This window comes from Accipiter gentilis, chromosome 8, assembly GCF_929443795.1.
Source record: "Accipiter gentilis chromosome 8, bAccGen1.1, whole genome shotgun sequence".
In the NCBI taxonomy this organism is placed as follows: Eukaryota; Metazoa; Chordata; class Aves; order Accipitriformes; family Accipitridae; genus Astur; species Astur gentilis.
In genome coordinates, this window is record NC_064887.1 from 41,806,127 (window position 1) to 41,817,984 (window position 11,858).

Genomic DNA, 11,858 nt, shown 5'->3' on the forward strand with positions numbered 1-11,858 from the left:
TGGGAAGTGTAGTCCTCGGGCGCGCCGCCATCTTGGCGCCGCCACCACACAGCCTTTCGGGGCGCTTCCTGGCAGCCATCTTGGGATGGGCCGGGGAGGGGGCGAAGTCCCCTTTCACAGGCATCGGGTGGGGCTGCCGGGGGTTGAGGTCTTGGTTTTAGTAGCGGTGTAGGTGTTGTTTTTATTTTGAGTCGAAACAACAGTAAATCCCTTACAAAAGGCAACCTGAGAAGTGGAGTGAGTCCTCTGACAGACCTGGTGGTGCTTCAGGGATTGTTTGTGGGAGTCTGGCCTTGCTTATGGGCATTGTGCTGGTATTGGCTTTGAGTCCATTCTGCCATCATGTTTAGCTAAATAAAGGCAATTTTTCCTTAGAAGTCTGTCCTGAAGGCCTCTTAGTGCCATGCCAGCTCACTTCAGAGGATGAGGCAGTTCCTGGGTCTTGTGCTGAGTCTTCTGGTACCTCTCCTGGCTGGGGATGCTGTGAGCACTTCTGAGGGAAGGCTGACAGGGTTTGTGAGGGTCTGCAGAGAGCCTAGGCTGTGTGTTGCCTGGGAGGGAGCATGAGGCTGTGGAGAGCAGAGCCAGGACAGAATCAGGGAGGAAAGGATCAGGGAGTGGTTAATGGGACCTGAATTTGGGAAAGAATCTTTGGGGGAATATGAGGGCATGCAGGTCCCTGTGTAGCAAAGTCAACAAGCGCTTTGAGTCTGCTCAGGGAGGTGGAATAAGTAAGGACAAAGCAAGTGTCGGGGGCTATGAAGCTAAGCGAGAGCATATGAAGGGATGGGAGAGGGCAGTTGGGATATGGGGTTGTGTTTAATAGGACTGTGAAAGGAAATAGGGCTCATCCCAGGGCCATTGGATGGTCTTGTTGGTGTCCTCAGTGGAGCTGCCCCTGATGTTCCTCCCAGAGCCTGCTCTTGCTTTGCCTCAAGAGGGAAGGTGACTCCTTCATAGAAGAAATAATTTATGGTGCTCATCAGACTGCAACTTAAGGTGTATTGTTCAGTTCCCGAAGTATTTAGTGAGTGAAATTTCAAGACTGAATGTCTTTGAGCCTGAACTTGGGATCTAAATCTGACCTCTATTGTGTATTATACTATTACAGGTTATAGCTAGTTCTTTAACACCAGTCCTTATTCACAGCAAAAAACCTGCTGTCTCATAGCATATTCTACATCTCTTTATAACATAAATTTAGCTACCTCTTAAGGGTAGATTTTTTTTAAATTTTATTTTATGCATGGATTTATTTTGGAGTAATCCGAAAAGATCCTTCCCTTTGCTTCAATAGTCTTATGCCATTATTATAAGAAGCCAGGCCATCCTCATAGATCTATTGGGCTGTTTAATTGCTCTGCAAACACGGAGGGGTGCTAATAAGCTTTCTTTCAAGCATGTGTTCATATGTCAACACTTTTGCTTCTGTCAGAAGCTTAAAAATGGAAACAGTTTTCTCTTTAAGAAAACAGGACCCAAATAAGGAGATGATGGAGTGGTGAAGATTCCTCTAGTGAGTCTGTTCCAGCTCATTCCTTAGAAAGGCTGTGTATGAAAGATCAGAGAAGAGGCCAGTAGATCTGGGTTTTATCCAGGGGTCTCTGGGTTTAAGCACTGTCTATAAGCACTTGAGCTCATTTTGCCTGTGACTTGGCTGGATACAACTTCTTTCTCTGCCCAAGCTGGTAAAAATCTAAAACTTTACTCTTCAGAATTCTTTCAGTAGCGCGACATATAGAACCTATCCTTTAGCAAAAATGGAAGCTATCAAGAAAAAGATGCAGATGTTGAAGCTGGACAAGGAGAATGCCATTGACAGAGCAGAGCAGGCTGAAACGGATAAGAAGGCAGCTGAGGACAAATGCAAACAGGTAAGTAGAAATAAAATCACTGATTGCATGTGTGCTGTGGAAATTAAGTGTAACAAAATACTATGTTGCAACTTTCTGATTCAGAAAGCAAAATTTTTTGAAGTCAGGTTTTCTGCTAATCTTCTTTTGAAGTCTTTTGCCTTTTTGTGATGTTACACTCATACAACCAGGGCTAGGTATTAACTTCTCTTTTCAGCCATCTGAGTCTTTGCAAAATTAGCACTATCCACAGATTCTTAGGAGAGCTTTGTCTAACTTTTCTTGAATCTTACATAATTGCCTTAATTTTCTTGTGCTTCTGATGCCATGGAAAAGACCTTACATACTCCAAATCAAAGCTGTATACCTTGAACACCTGTAGGACTAGTGTTAATACCTCCTGAAGAGTCAGCTGTGTTTAAATTGAGCCTCTCCTTGGAGTGAATTAATAAAGTTCATTTGACTAGTCCTTGGTATACAGAGTGCCCCTTACAGGTGCCAGCTGTGACTCAACAGTAGATATGTTGTATTATTTTTTGTTAAGAATAATCAGAAATACCTTAATTTGAAAGCTCTTCTTTTAACTGAATTTGTGATAATATTTTCATATTCTTTTGCTTTTCAATGTTCTGTTTTCTGGGTGTCTATCTCATATTTGAGCTGTAGTATTTTCAGAACAATCTTGAAATGTGAGTTGACTACATTCAAGTTTCCTGTAGCACTTCTTGTAAAATTACCACGTCTTTTGCTTTTACATCCTCTAAATGTGGCTGCTTCTACTACATCTTCCAGACTGCTGTAATACGTTATTAGCATTCATTTGGCAAAATATTTCTTAACATTCAAGTTCAGTTTGAGATCCTGGATGACTTAACTAAACTTTCAACTGATCATCCATTTAGCTAAAGCAAGAGGAAGAAAGTTTCCAAAAGGGTCAGCTGCTGCTGTCTTCCCTCTCCACCCCCAACATAAGGAAAACTACTTGTCTCTTTTGTGTCATTACAGTAAGCTTCTACAAGCTGCACGCATCGTCCGTGTACCTAGTCCCTATTTCTTTCCTAGCTTCAGAGCTGTTGATCGGATGCTGTTCTGTTGGGCTGCACTTTCCCCAGCTAATCTTTCTGCACTCAGTAACAGCCACAGCAGATTGTTATTCAGAGCAGTTAATGGTGATTGAATGCTTAGCCTTCCTTTACATTGAGTTATCAAAGGTGATTTCCTACAGACTGATAAATGACACACTTGTGGGAATTTTCAAGTATCTATATGAGGGTAATTCACAATAAAAAGCTAAAAGAGAATAATAAATCTTTGATCTTACTCCTCTTTTCTGAATTGTCTGAAATTTTTCAGCATTTTTTTTCATGTGGGCACAGTACTCAAGTAGGGATTTTATCACCTCCTTCATCCTGCTTACTGTCCCTCTGTTAAAGCATCTAAGCAAGCATATTCAGTTCTTTCACACTATCTGGTTACTCTGAGTAGAAGTATAGCAACATAACCATGTTCAAGAACAGCATGCTACCAAAAATGTCATTAAAGCTATCTTTGAAGCTAGCATGAAGAAAGTCAGTGCACTAAAACACAAACTATTTTGAGTGAACTATTTTGATAGACTAAATTTATGTGAGGGTGGAGCAAAATGGTTAAATCCGTTTCTCTATAGACTGAACTGTTTTGTATTGCAAATGAAATGATGGAGCAGATGGGTTTGCAGGCTGCACCCTTATCAGCAGCAAGCCGCCTGATAATGTAAATTCTTCAGGGAGCATGAGACAGTTTGTCATTAAACAGTCTCCCAGCAGGTTATAAATAGTACCATTCTAGCGTAAAATACGGATTTATATGGTATGGAGGAGAGAGTCTGAACCTCTTGGTAGGATGGAACATACCTTGTTGGCCCACAGTTAGGCAGAGAATAATTCAGGTTGGAAGGGACCTCCGGAGGTCGTCGAGCCCCACCTCCTGCTTACAAGCAGGGTCTGGACCTGTTCCCTCCTGCTTCCAGAGTATCACGTTTGGTTTGAAGTGTCTTGAACAACATACAAAAGATGTTTAGGGAATGACCACTAATTTTTTCTAGCTATACAGGAACTAAACACTTTCCTAATCAATCATCAAGTAATAGTGTTAGAACAAACACAAGGACATAATTTTTAAACATTTATAATTATGCTGTAGAATTAACTGCTGCGGGCTGTTGTGGAGTCCAAAACAGAAATGAGGTGAAAAAGGGCTTATACCAAGTTACATATTAAATGTGTGGTGGCAGGAAATACTGTTCTAAGGGTGGTATGTTTTTAATGATCTTTGCCTGGCAACTGCTACCAGTCATTTTCAGACTACTTGCCCCAGCAGAACTTTGATCTGCTCTTTTGTGACTCTTTGTAGGTTACATTAGGTTAAAACTAATAGTAAAGAGAGGTTTTAACCATATCAAACTGTAACTGATAATACACCAGAATGTTTACTTTGGGTTTTTTTTTCTCTCTTGAAAGGTAGAGGATGAGCTGGTAGCTCTGCAGAAAAAGTTGAAAGGAACCGAAGATGAGCTGGATAAGTACTCGGAGGCTCTGAAAGATGCCCAGGAAAAACTAGAGCAGGCTGAAAAGAAGGCCACTGATGTACGTACCTATGGCTAATATTTGCCTGCAACTATGCTCTCTGTACTTTGCAGTATGTATGTTGGACACTGATGATGAGAATCGCTGAGAGTTTTTGCCCTGCAGCACTCGGATCGGGGGATGGGAAGGGCAGTGTTAGGATTCAGGGATGTAAGTCTCCTGTCCCCTCTCCCAAAACGAGCTCCAGCTGGCTGTTCTGCGCTGAGCACACGGCACAGGCAGCTTCCCCCCGGGAGCCAGCGCCACGCAGGGCTGAACGGGTACCCAAAGGGGAATTGTTACCCCTGCACCCATCAGGGGTTTCTGAAACGGAGGGGGGCGGGTGTTTGTGGGTGGGAATTCTTTAGGAAAAGTGAAATCTCCTTTAATCGAAACAAACAAAATGGTGCCCTTGCAGGGAAGCTGGGACAGAAGCAGGGATCTGCTGTGGCCTAAGGATGCAGTTTGGCTTCAGCCACAGAGCAGGCTTAAAAACGGGTCCCCGCTCCCCAGCCGCACGCCCCGGTCGTTTTGCTGTCGGAACGGTTCGGTTTAGCTTCGCTTGGCTGCGCGGGCCCAACCAGGGCAGTAACGAACCGGAGGGCAGGACTTGGCGGCGCTTTGCCGAACCCCGTTTTGGGGGTCCTCGGGATGGCCGGGCTGACCCGGGGAGCCCGGCAGTCCCGCGGCGGGGCCGTTCGCAGCGGGTTTGGCATCACGGCGCGGTGCGGGGCCGGGGCTGCAGCGGGGACCCCCGCGGGATGGGGGACAGGGGACGGGGAGCGGGCGGGGCGGCCCCGGGGCGCCACTGTCCCGGCGCTGCTTGCGCCGACTCCTCTGTGCTACGTCACCACCACCACCCCCCACCTCCACCTCCAGCCGCGTGACGTCATCGGCCCATTGAAAGGCGCGGGGCCGCGCGCCGCCACGTGCAGCACCTCCGCGCCTTGCCCGCCGCCAGCGCCGCGCCCATGGCCGCGCCGAGCTCCCTGGAAGCGGTGAAGAGGAAGATCCAGTGCCTGCAGCAACAGGCGGATGAGGCGGAGGATCGCGCCCAGGTCCTCCAGCGGGAGCTGGACCTGGAACGAGACCTGCGGGAGAAAGTGAGACCGCCCGGGCTGCCTGCTCGCCTCTCTCGGTCGCTCTCTCCCGGGCTGCCCTGCTCCTTCCTTCCTGTCTCTGGCTCTCTCTCGCTGGGGCGTGCCCGGCTCTCCCCTGCTCCGGGAGCACGGCTCGGCTGCCTTCATTCCTCAGCTGTATCCCCCTCGCTGCTCCGCTCCGCGGACTCCCTGCGGAAACCGCTGGCGCTGCCGCAGCGCCTCGCCCGCACCGTCCCCCGGGGCCGCCGGGCACGGCGGCGGCGGCGGCGGCTCGTCCCGGGCGCCCGCTGCTTATCGCGCTATGGGGCCGTTCCCCTCGGAACAGGCGTTTGCGAGCGCCGATCGGCATCGGGAAGCGGTTACGAGTTTAGTAGGAAATGGCTGTTTAATTAGGAAAAAGCGCTGCATGACAACGAGCGGGGAGTTCCCGCCTCTCGGCGCCGCACCGCTGGCTTCAGCACAGCTGGGAAATGTCTGAACTGCTGGAAAATAACTTTCCCTCCTGGTTTGCACAGAGAAATCAGAACTCTCCACTAGTGTGCGGCTCTCCCGGGGCCGGACAGCTGGTTTCACTTAGATTTGTGTGTGATCAGCCTTCCCGGCATCTTCCTGCTATTTTATCACATGTCAGCGAGTTAGTTTTACCGTATAAGGACTGCGGGCTGCTTCTGGGAGAGGTGGAGCCAGACTAACTCCAGCTTCCCAGTGGCCCCGTCTCCATAGCTTTGGAATCTTGCTTAATTAAAATATGACTTAAAAGTGGCCTGTCTAGTGGCAGGAGTTGCAGACTGCCACATAACAGATGCCAGTTTTCCACAGGATCGATGCCTTGTGTGTAAATCAAGAAAGTTAAACACATAGCACTGGGTAGAAAACAAATGAAATGCTGGATAATTTATGACTAGTGGAATCCTGGATCAGCTTCCATTTGGATCAGTCAGTGAAATCCTTTCCAAGATGGTACAGCTATGAATGGAAACCACTTCCTCCAGCCTAGGAGGAGCGGTCAGTAACCAAATTTGCAAAGCTGCAGCAAAACAAGTATTTTTTCAAAGTGTTTAACACAAAGCATAAAACAGCTGCCCTTCTAGGATCTAGAGCCCATAAAAGTGTTTAAAAAAAAAAAAAAGTTATTCATGGCAATCATGCTCAGATTTGAGGACAATTAAGAGCACAAACCTGGCAGTTATTAAAGTAGAGCTTTATTTTCCTTCAAATAACAAGCAATTAAAGGAACCATATCTTAATAAACACTATGTATTTATGGACACCAATTTGTTCATACTGTCTGTATGCGAGCATTTCCCCTAGCAACTTCTCCATTTATTATCTAGTCTATTTTTTAAGCATTGATAGTGTTTCCAGTTACTGTGCAGTTTATTCAATAATACATAAACAGACCTTATTACTAGGAAATGCTTTCAGCCTAATTCCTTAAGTACCATAGGAAGCAATGAAAAAGGAAAGTGAACTTATTTTAAGAACATACCTAATTTTTCCCTATTTTACAAAGGAGACTGACTTTCCCATGCTGAGGCCAAGTGTATCTGCCCAGCTGACTGCGTAAAGATTATATAGCATTTGCAGGCTCAGGAGCCCATAATGGATAATGGTTTTAACTTCAGCAGCATGCTATGAGAGGATATTGCTGCAATCTGTGATGAACCAAGAACAGAGAAATCAACTGTGAAGTTTTTGGAATAAACCATTATGGAAACAATTTAACTTTGGAATCCTATGGGTAGATCCCGCCCTGTGAAGTGATCTGAAAATAGTTCTCTCTTGGCAATCGGTGTCAAATCCTTTGTTGTGTGGCAGGAATGATAGGTACCTTAAAAAAAAGAAAGGGGAAGCAGATACTCCATACCTTGAAATTCCTGAGATGCCACAGTTTAAACAAACAAAGAGCAGAGATAGAAAGGTTCCTAGAGCTTCTCTGCTCCCTAGCAAGGAGAAGCCTTTGCAGTTTTAAGGAAAACTGGTTAGTTGAGAACATTTGTCAGCCAGCGAGTGGCTTGTACATAACCTCAGTTCTGGGTGATTGTATTTCCTGTAGGCTGAAGGTGAGGTGGCAGCTCTGAACAGACGTATCCAGCTAGTGGAAGAGGAGTTGGATCGTGCCCAAGAACGGCTGGCCACAGCCTTGCAGAAACTGGAGGAGGCTGAGAAAGCAGCGGATGAGAGTGAGAGGTACGTTTCCTTTTTTTTCCCCAGTAAAAATTGAATATATATGAATTAAATATTCCTGTATCATTTAGTATCTGCACGTGTTAATGTGGATTGCAGGTCAGAGACTTGGAACTTTTTGATAAGCTTGAATGAGTAGTTCTGTTAGCCTTGAAGAGCACGATAGTATGGGCACAACGAGCCGCTTTTTGGTTACAAACACTGAATTCCGCTTTAGGACCTTTGAGAGAAAAATGCTAAAATGCTTCTACATTAAACATATTTGCTATGATTTCTGCAGAGGAATGAAGGTTATTGAGAACAGAGCAATGAAAGATGAAGAGAAAATGGAAATTCAGGAAATGCAACTGAAGGAGGCTAAGCATATTGCTGAAGAAGCTGACCGCAAATATGAAGAGGTAAAAGGGATAAGGAAATTATTAAACTTACGGGAGAACCACGAACAACTTTGGTGCTCTTCAGTGTACTCATTCTTTGTGTGCTTTTCACTGTGTGATGGTTCGCCTTTAGAAGGTTCCCAAAAAGGAGTAATTTTAATAGTGACTTTGGCAGCACCTTAGATATGTAATGCTAAGAACACTGCAAAATCTAATTTATTTGGGGAAAAAGTCTGTCATGTCTGTGCATGTATGTTTTAACCTAATTCTATCATTCACAAGGAAAGCACAAGCGTAGTGCTTTGAGAGAAACGTGGTAGAAATTACAGACTGGCTTGATACAGCTATTGTCTCTTTATAGGTTGCCCGTAAACTGGTTATTTTGGAGGGTGAACTGGAAAGAGCTGAAGAGCGTGCAGAGGTGTCTGAAGTGTGAGTAATTTCGTATACACGGAAGCAGTTTAGAATACAGTAAAGGTCAAAGCTGTATTTCAAGTAGAAAAATCTACTACTGGTAGGCGGGCATGTAGAAAAGCTTTTTTGTAACCTACATACCAAATTTTCTCCTTTCAGACTTAATAATTACTTCATCCCTTGTATTTTTAGACTCTTTGAAAATTAAATTAAGTCATAACAGGGACATTAGTCATTTATACTTTTTTCCCCCCCTATAGTAAATGTAGTGACCTTGAAGAGGAGTTAAAGAACGTCACTAACAACCTGAAGTCCTTGGAAGCTCAGTCTGAAAAGGTTGGTTCTTTCAGTAAACTGAGGGATAGGGGCAAAGTCAAAACTTGTAAATAAAATTCTTAGAAATAATCAAAATAAGCAAAGGGTTTAGCCAACTGCCTGTTTAACAGAGACTGTTGATAACGGTGAATCAGTTCTGCCCAAACCCAAGTCTGTAATCTGGTAATTATCTGCAACACTGCTTCAAGCCAAGACCTAAATCTCCCGTTTCCCACACTGGTGCGCTGCTGACTGCTCTTGATTTTCTGATCTTGCTCTTTTGTGGTTTTTGCCCTCTTAATAAATAAATTTGTTGAAACTCGATTTCATTAAACAATTGTTTCTGGCTAGTCTAAATTGGTAATGGGGGGCTTCACGTTCTCTTGTACATTCAGCTGGTTTTGTGCTGCACAAGAAGGTAAGCCCATTAAGGCGTAAGATGATGCACAAAGGAACTTGGGACATCCCCAGTTTTAAAATTATGCTTTCTGAACCAGAGTCTGAAATGTGTTGGTGAAGAGGAGAAAAGGATGGAAAGGGTGTTTGCAGCTGTTGTAAAAGGAAAAGTGGTTATAAATAGGTCACGGTTTCATAAACATTTATTATTGTTGCTACAACTTCCCTTAAGGAGTGTTTATGTTTTCATTCACAGTACTCGGAAAAAGAAGATAAATATGAAGAAGAAATCAAGATTCTCTCTGACAAGCTGAAAGAAGTAAGTTTGTCCATCCCCAACCTGTATTTTGGCATCGTTTGTTTAACAGCATCCTATTGCTCTATTTTTTTTAATTTTTTTTTCAGGCTGAAACTCGTGCTGAATTTGCAGAGAGAACAGTTGCCAAACTGGAAAAGTCTATTGATGACCTGGAAGGTATGAAATCACTCGAGTTTCATTTAAAAGTGGTCAATTTCAAATCAGAAAAAAAAATTCTAGGAGAGGGGATTAGATTTTATCGGGAAAGGACAGAAGTGCTTGTGAGGCCTATTGGTAGACTGGCACGATGCGTCCACTGGACATGTCTGTCCTGCGTGGTACCTCCCGGCCAGAGGAAGCTCTCCTGAAAGAGTTCTCTCTCCAGAAGCTGGTAACAATAACCTGATTTTGGCCAACTCGCACATACATGGCCTCGAGGGCTTTTTCCATTAATAACAAGATCACAACCCTACTTAATCTGATCACTGAAAAATAATTTGTGAGATTAAAAAAAAGGAAATGTAGGTGAAGCTTCTGACCTGGCAGCTGTGTGGATTTTTTTGCTTTCATACCGATACTCAGTTACGCATCTGTTTTCTTCTTTTGTTTTCCTCCCCAACTGCTTTGGCTGCTGCCTTCTGACTGTCTTCGTGTCTCCTACTCTGCGCCTCTTCTCTGGACTGTTTTTCTGCATTTCTTGCTGAAACGTGCCTTCTGCCCTCGTCACCGCTAGACGAGCTGTACGCTCAGAAGCTGAAGTACAAAGCGATCAGTGAGGAGCTTGACCATGCTCTCAATGACATGACCTCTTTGTGATCTGCACCTTTGGGGGGGCACGGGGGCCGCTCTGACTCGCTGCATTTCCTAAGCTTTTCTCGCCTGTAATACCTGTCACTTCTGTGCAGCTTCCACAAGCGATCCTTCCGTCCCCTCTGTGAGAACTGAGCTCAATAAAAACGAGATACCTCTACCTTTCAGTTTTTGGGGTTTATTTCCTTATAATTCACCTAAAATACACTAGTAACGACAGTGAAGGTAAGTCCGGCTCCCGACTCCGGGGACGGGCAGATGCCGTCCGCACGGGTGCCCCCGTTGGCAGAGGCAGGACCCGGCGCGCTGGCAAACGCCTGAATTTTGGTGTCCCCAAGGATGCGTGTGGCAACGCAAAGCTTTTGAGCGCGCTTGGGCGCGTACTTGGCGGTGTTCCATCTGCCTGGTTAAAAACTCTGGGGGCAATGGAAACTCTGAAGGACGCGTGCTGTAAATCACACGTTCAATCAAAACACAAGTCTGTCACGTTACCCATAAAACGTGTCCCAAAACTGCACTAAATGAGAGCAATTACCCCCCAAATTGGCCTTGTTTTGTGAATGGAGGTGTAGTGTTGTCTTGAACGTGGAGGTAAGTAATCACGGTTTTTATTTAGAGAGAAAAGGCTGTGGAGTCGTGTGTGGTTTAAGTCTTGTTTTCTTCTTCTTTCTCACTAGAAAAACTTGCTCAAGCGAAAGAAGAGAACTTGGGGTTGCATCAGACACTGGACCAGACGCTAAACGAACTGAACTGTATATGAGATGGCGAAGAACCCCAGCGGCCAACAGGAACTGAAGACTCCGTCTGCATTTACCGTTATCGTCCCTCTCTCTCTCTCGCTCTGTCTCCTGGAGAAAACCGATTAAGTTATGACCAGTACAGACGCGCGTAAGGCTCTGGCGTGACTCGAAGGCCGTCGCGCGCCTCTTGACGCCAGCAGCGCCGACCCCGGGCCCCTCCAGGGCACCCTCCTCCCGCTCGCGTGCGGGAGAGCGCGAGCCGCGCCCGGGGCGGTGGGAGCCGCCCTCGTTTTTCATTTCCGCGGGCTATCGATCGCGCGGCTGTAGCTTTTCCTCACGGTTGGTTAGTCGTTTTTATATAAACCCCGGTAGCAGCTGTACCCCAGCAGTAGTGTCGCCCTCCGCCGGCAGCCTGTTCGCGACGTTTCATATTAAACAATTTCTCACGGTACCGAGGCCTCCTCCCGCTCCTTTCGTAGCGCTTCCGCTCGGGTGACGTCACGAGCCGGCACACCACGTCGAGCTGCGGGGAGTTAGAGGCGTGACGTCGCTATCGGCAGCAGGAAGTGACGCTCGGGCGGGGCGGAGCGGAGCGGAGCCGGCCGCCAATCGCGCCGCCGCTTACCCCAGCGGGCCAAGGCCGCCCGCCAATGGGGCGCCGGCTCCGCGCCCTTCCTGCCGGACTCGGCGGGTGACGCGCGCCGGGCTCGACCAATAAGCGCGCGGCGGGCGGTGATGGGCGGCGGGCGCGGCCGGTGAGGCGGC

At 46.4% G+C, this 11,858-nt stretch overlaps 1 protein-coding gene across 4 annotated transcripts; it reads left to right on the plus strand.

Moving 5' to 3' along the window:
• The first annotated feature begins 1,072 nt into the window (after nt 1-1,072).
• Nucleotides 1,073-11,544, plus strand: TPM4 (tropomyosin 4). 4 transcript variants are annotated; one of them, XM_049808508.1, is made up of 9 exons: nt 1,073-1,874; nt 4,352-4,477; nt 7,613-7,746; nt 8,024-8,141; nt 8,482-8,552; nt 8,795-8,870; nt 9,502-9,564; nt 9,651-9,720; nt 10,277-11,009. In XM_049808508.1, the coding sequence occupies exons 1-9, from the start codon at nt 1,761-1,763 to the stop codon at nt 10,357-10,359; spliced, it is 855 nt and encodes a 284-aa protein (XP_049664465.1). In that variant the 5' UTR covers nt 1,073-1,760; the 3' UTR covers nt 10,360-11,009. The 4 variants fall into 4 exon arrangements, with proteins under 4 accessions (XP_049664465.1, XP_049664466.1, XP_049664464.1 ...); XM_049808509.1 differs by lacking the exon at nt 10,277-11,009 and adding an exon at nt 11,031-11,544 and having other exon boundaries at nt 1,245-1,874; XM_049808507.1 differs by lacking the exons at nt 1,073-1,874; nt 4,352-4,477 and adding an exon at nt 5,347-5,559 and having other exon boundaries at nt 10,277-11,003.
• The last annotated feature ends 314 nt before the right edge of the window (nt 11,545-11,858 follow it).

Bases quoted from the DNA above. Each gene is read 5' to 3' on its own strand.
- TPM4 (XM_049808508.1), top strand. From the start codon at position 1,761: ATGGAAGCTATCAAGAAAAAGATGCAGATGTTGAAGCTGGACAAGGAG. The intron at 4,478-7,612 runs GTACGTACCTAT...TATTTCCTGTAG, and splicing joins CTGAAAAGAAGGCCACTGAT to GCTGAAGGTGAGGTGGCAGC. The intron at 9,721-10,276 runs GTATGAAATCAC...CGTCACCGCTAG, and splicing joins GTCTATTGATGACCTGGAAG to ACGAGCTGTACGCTCAGAAG.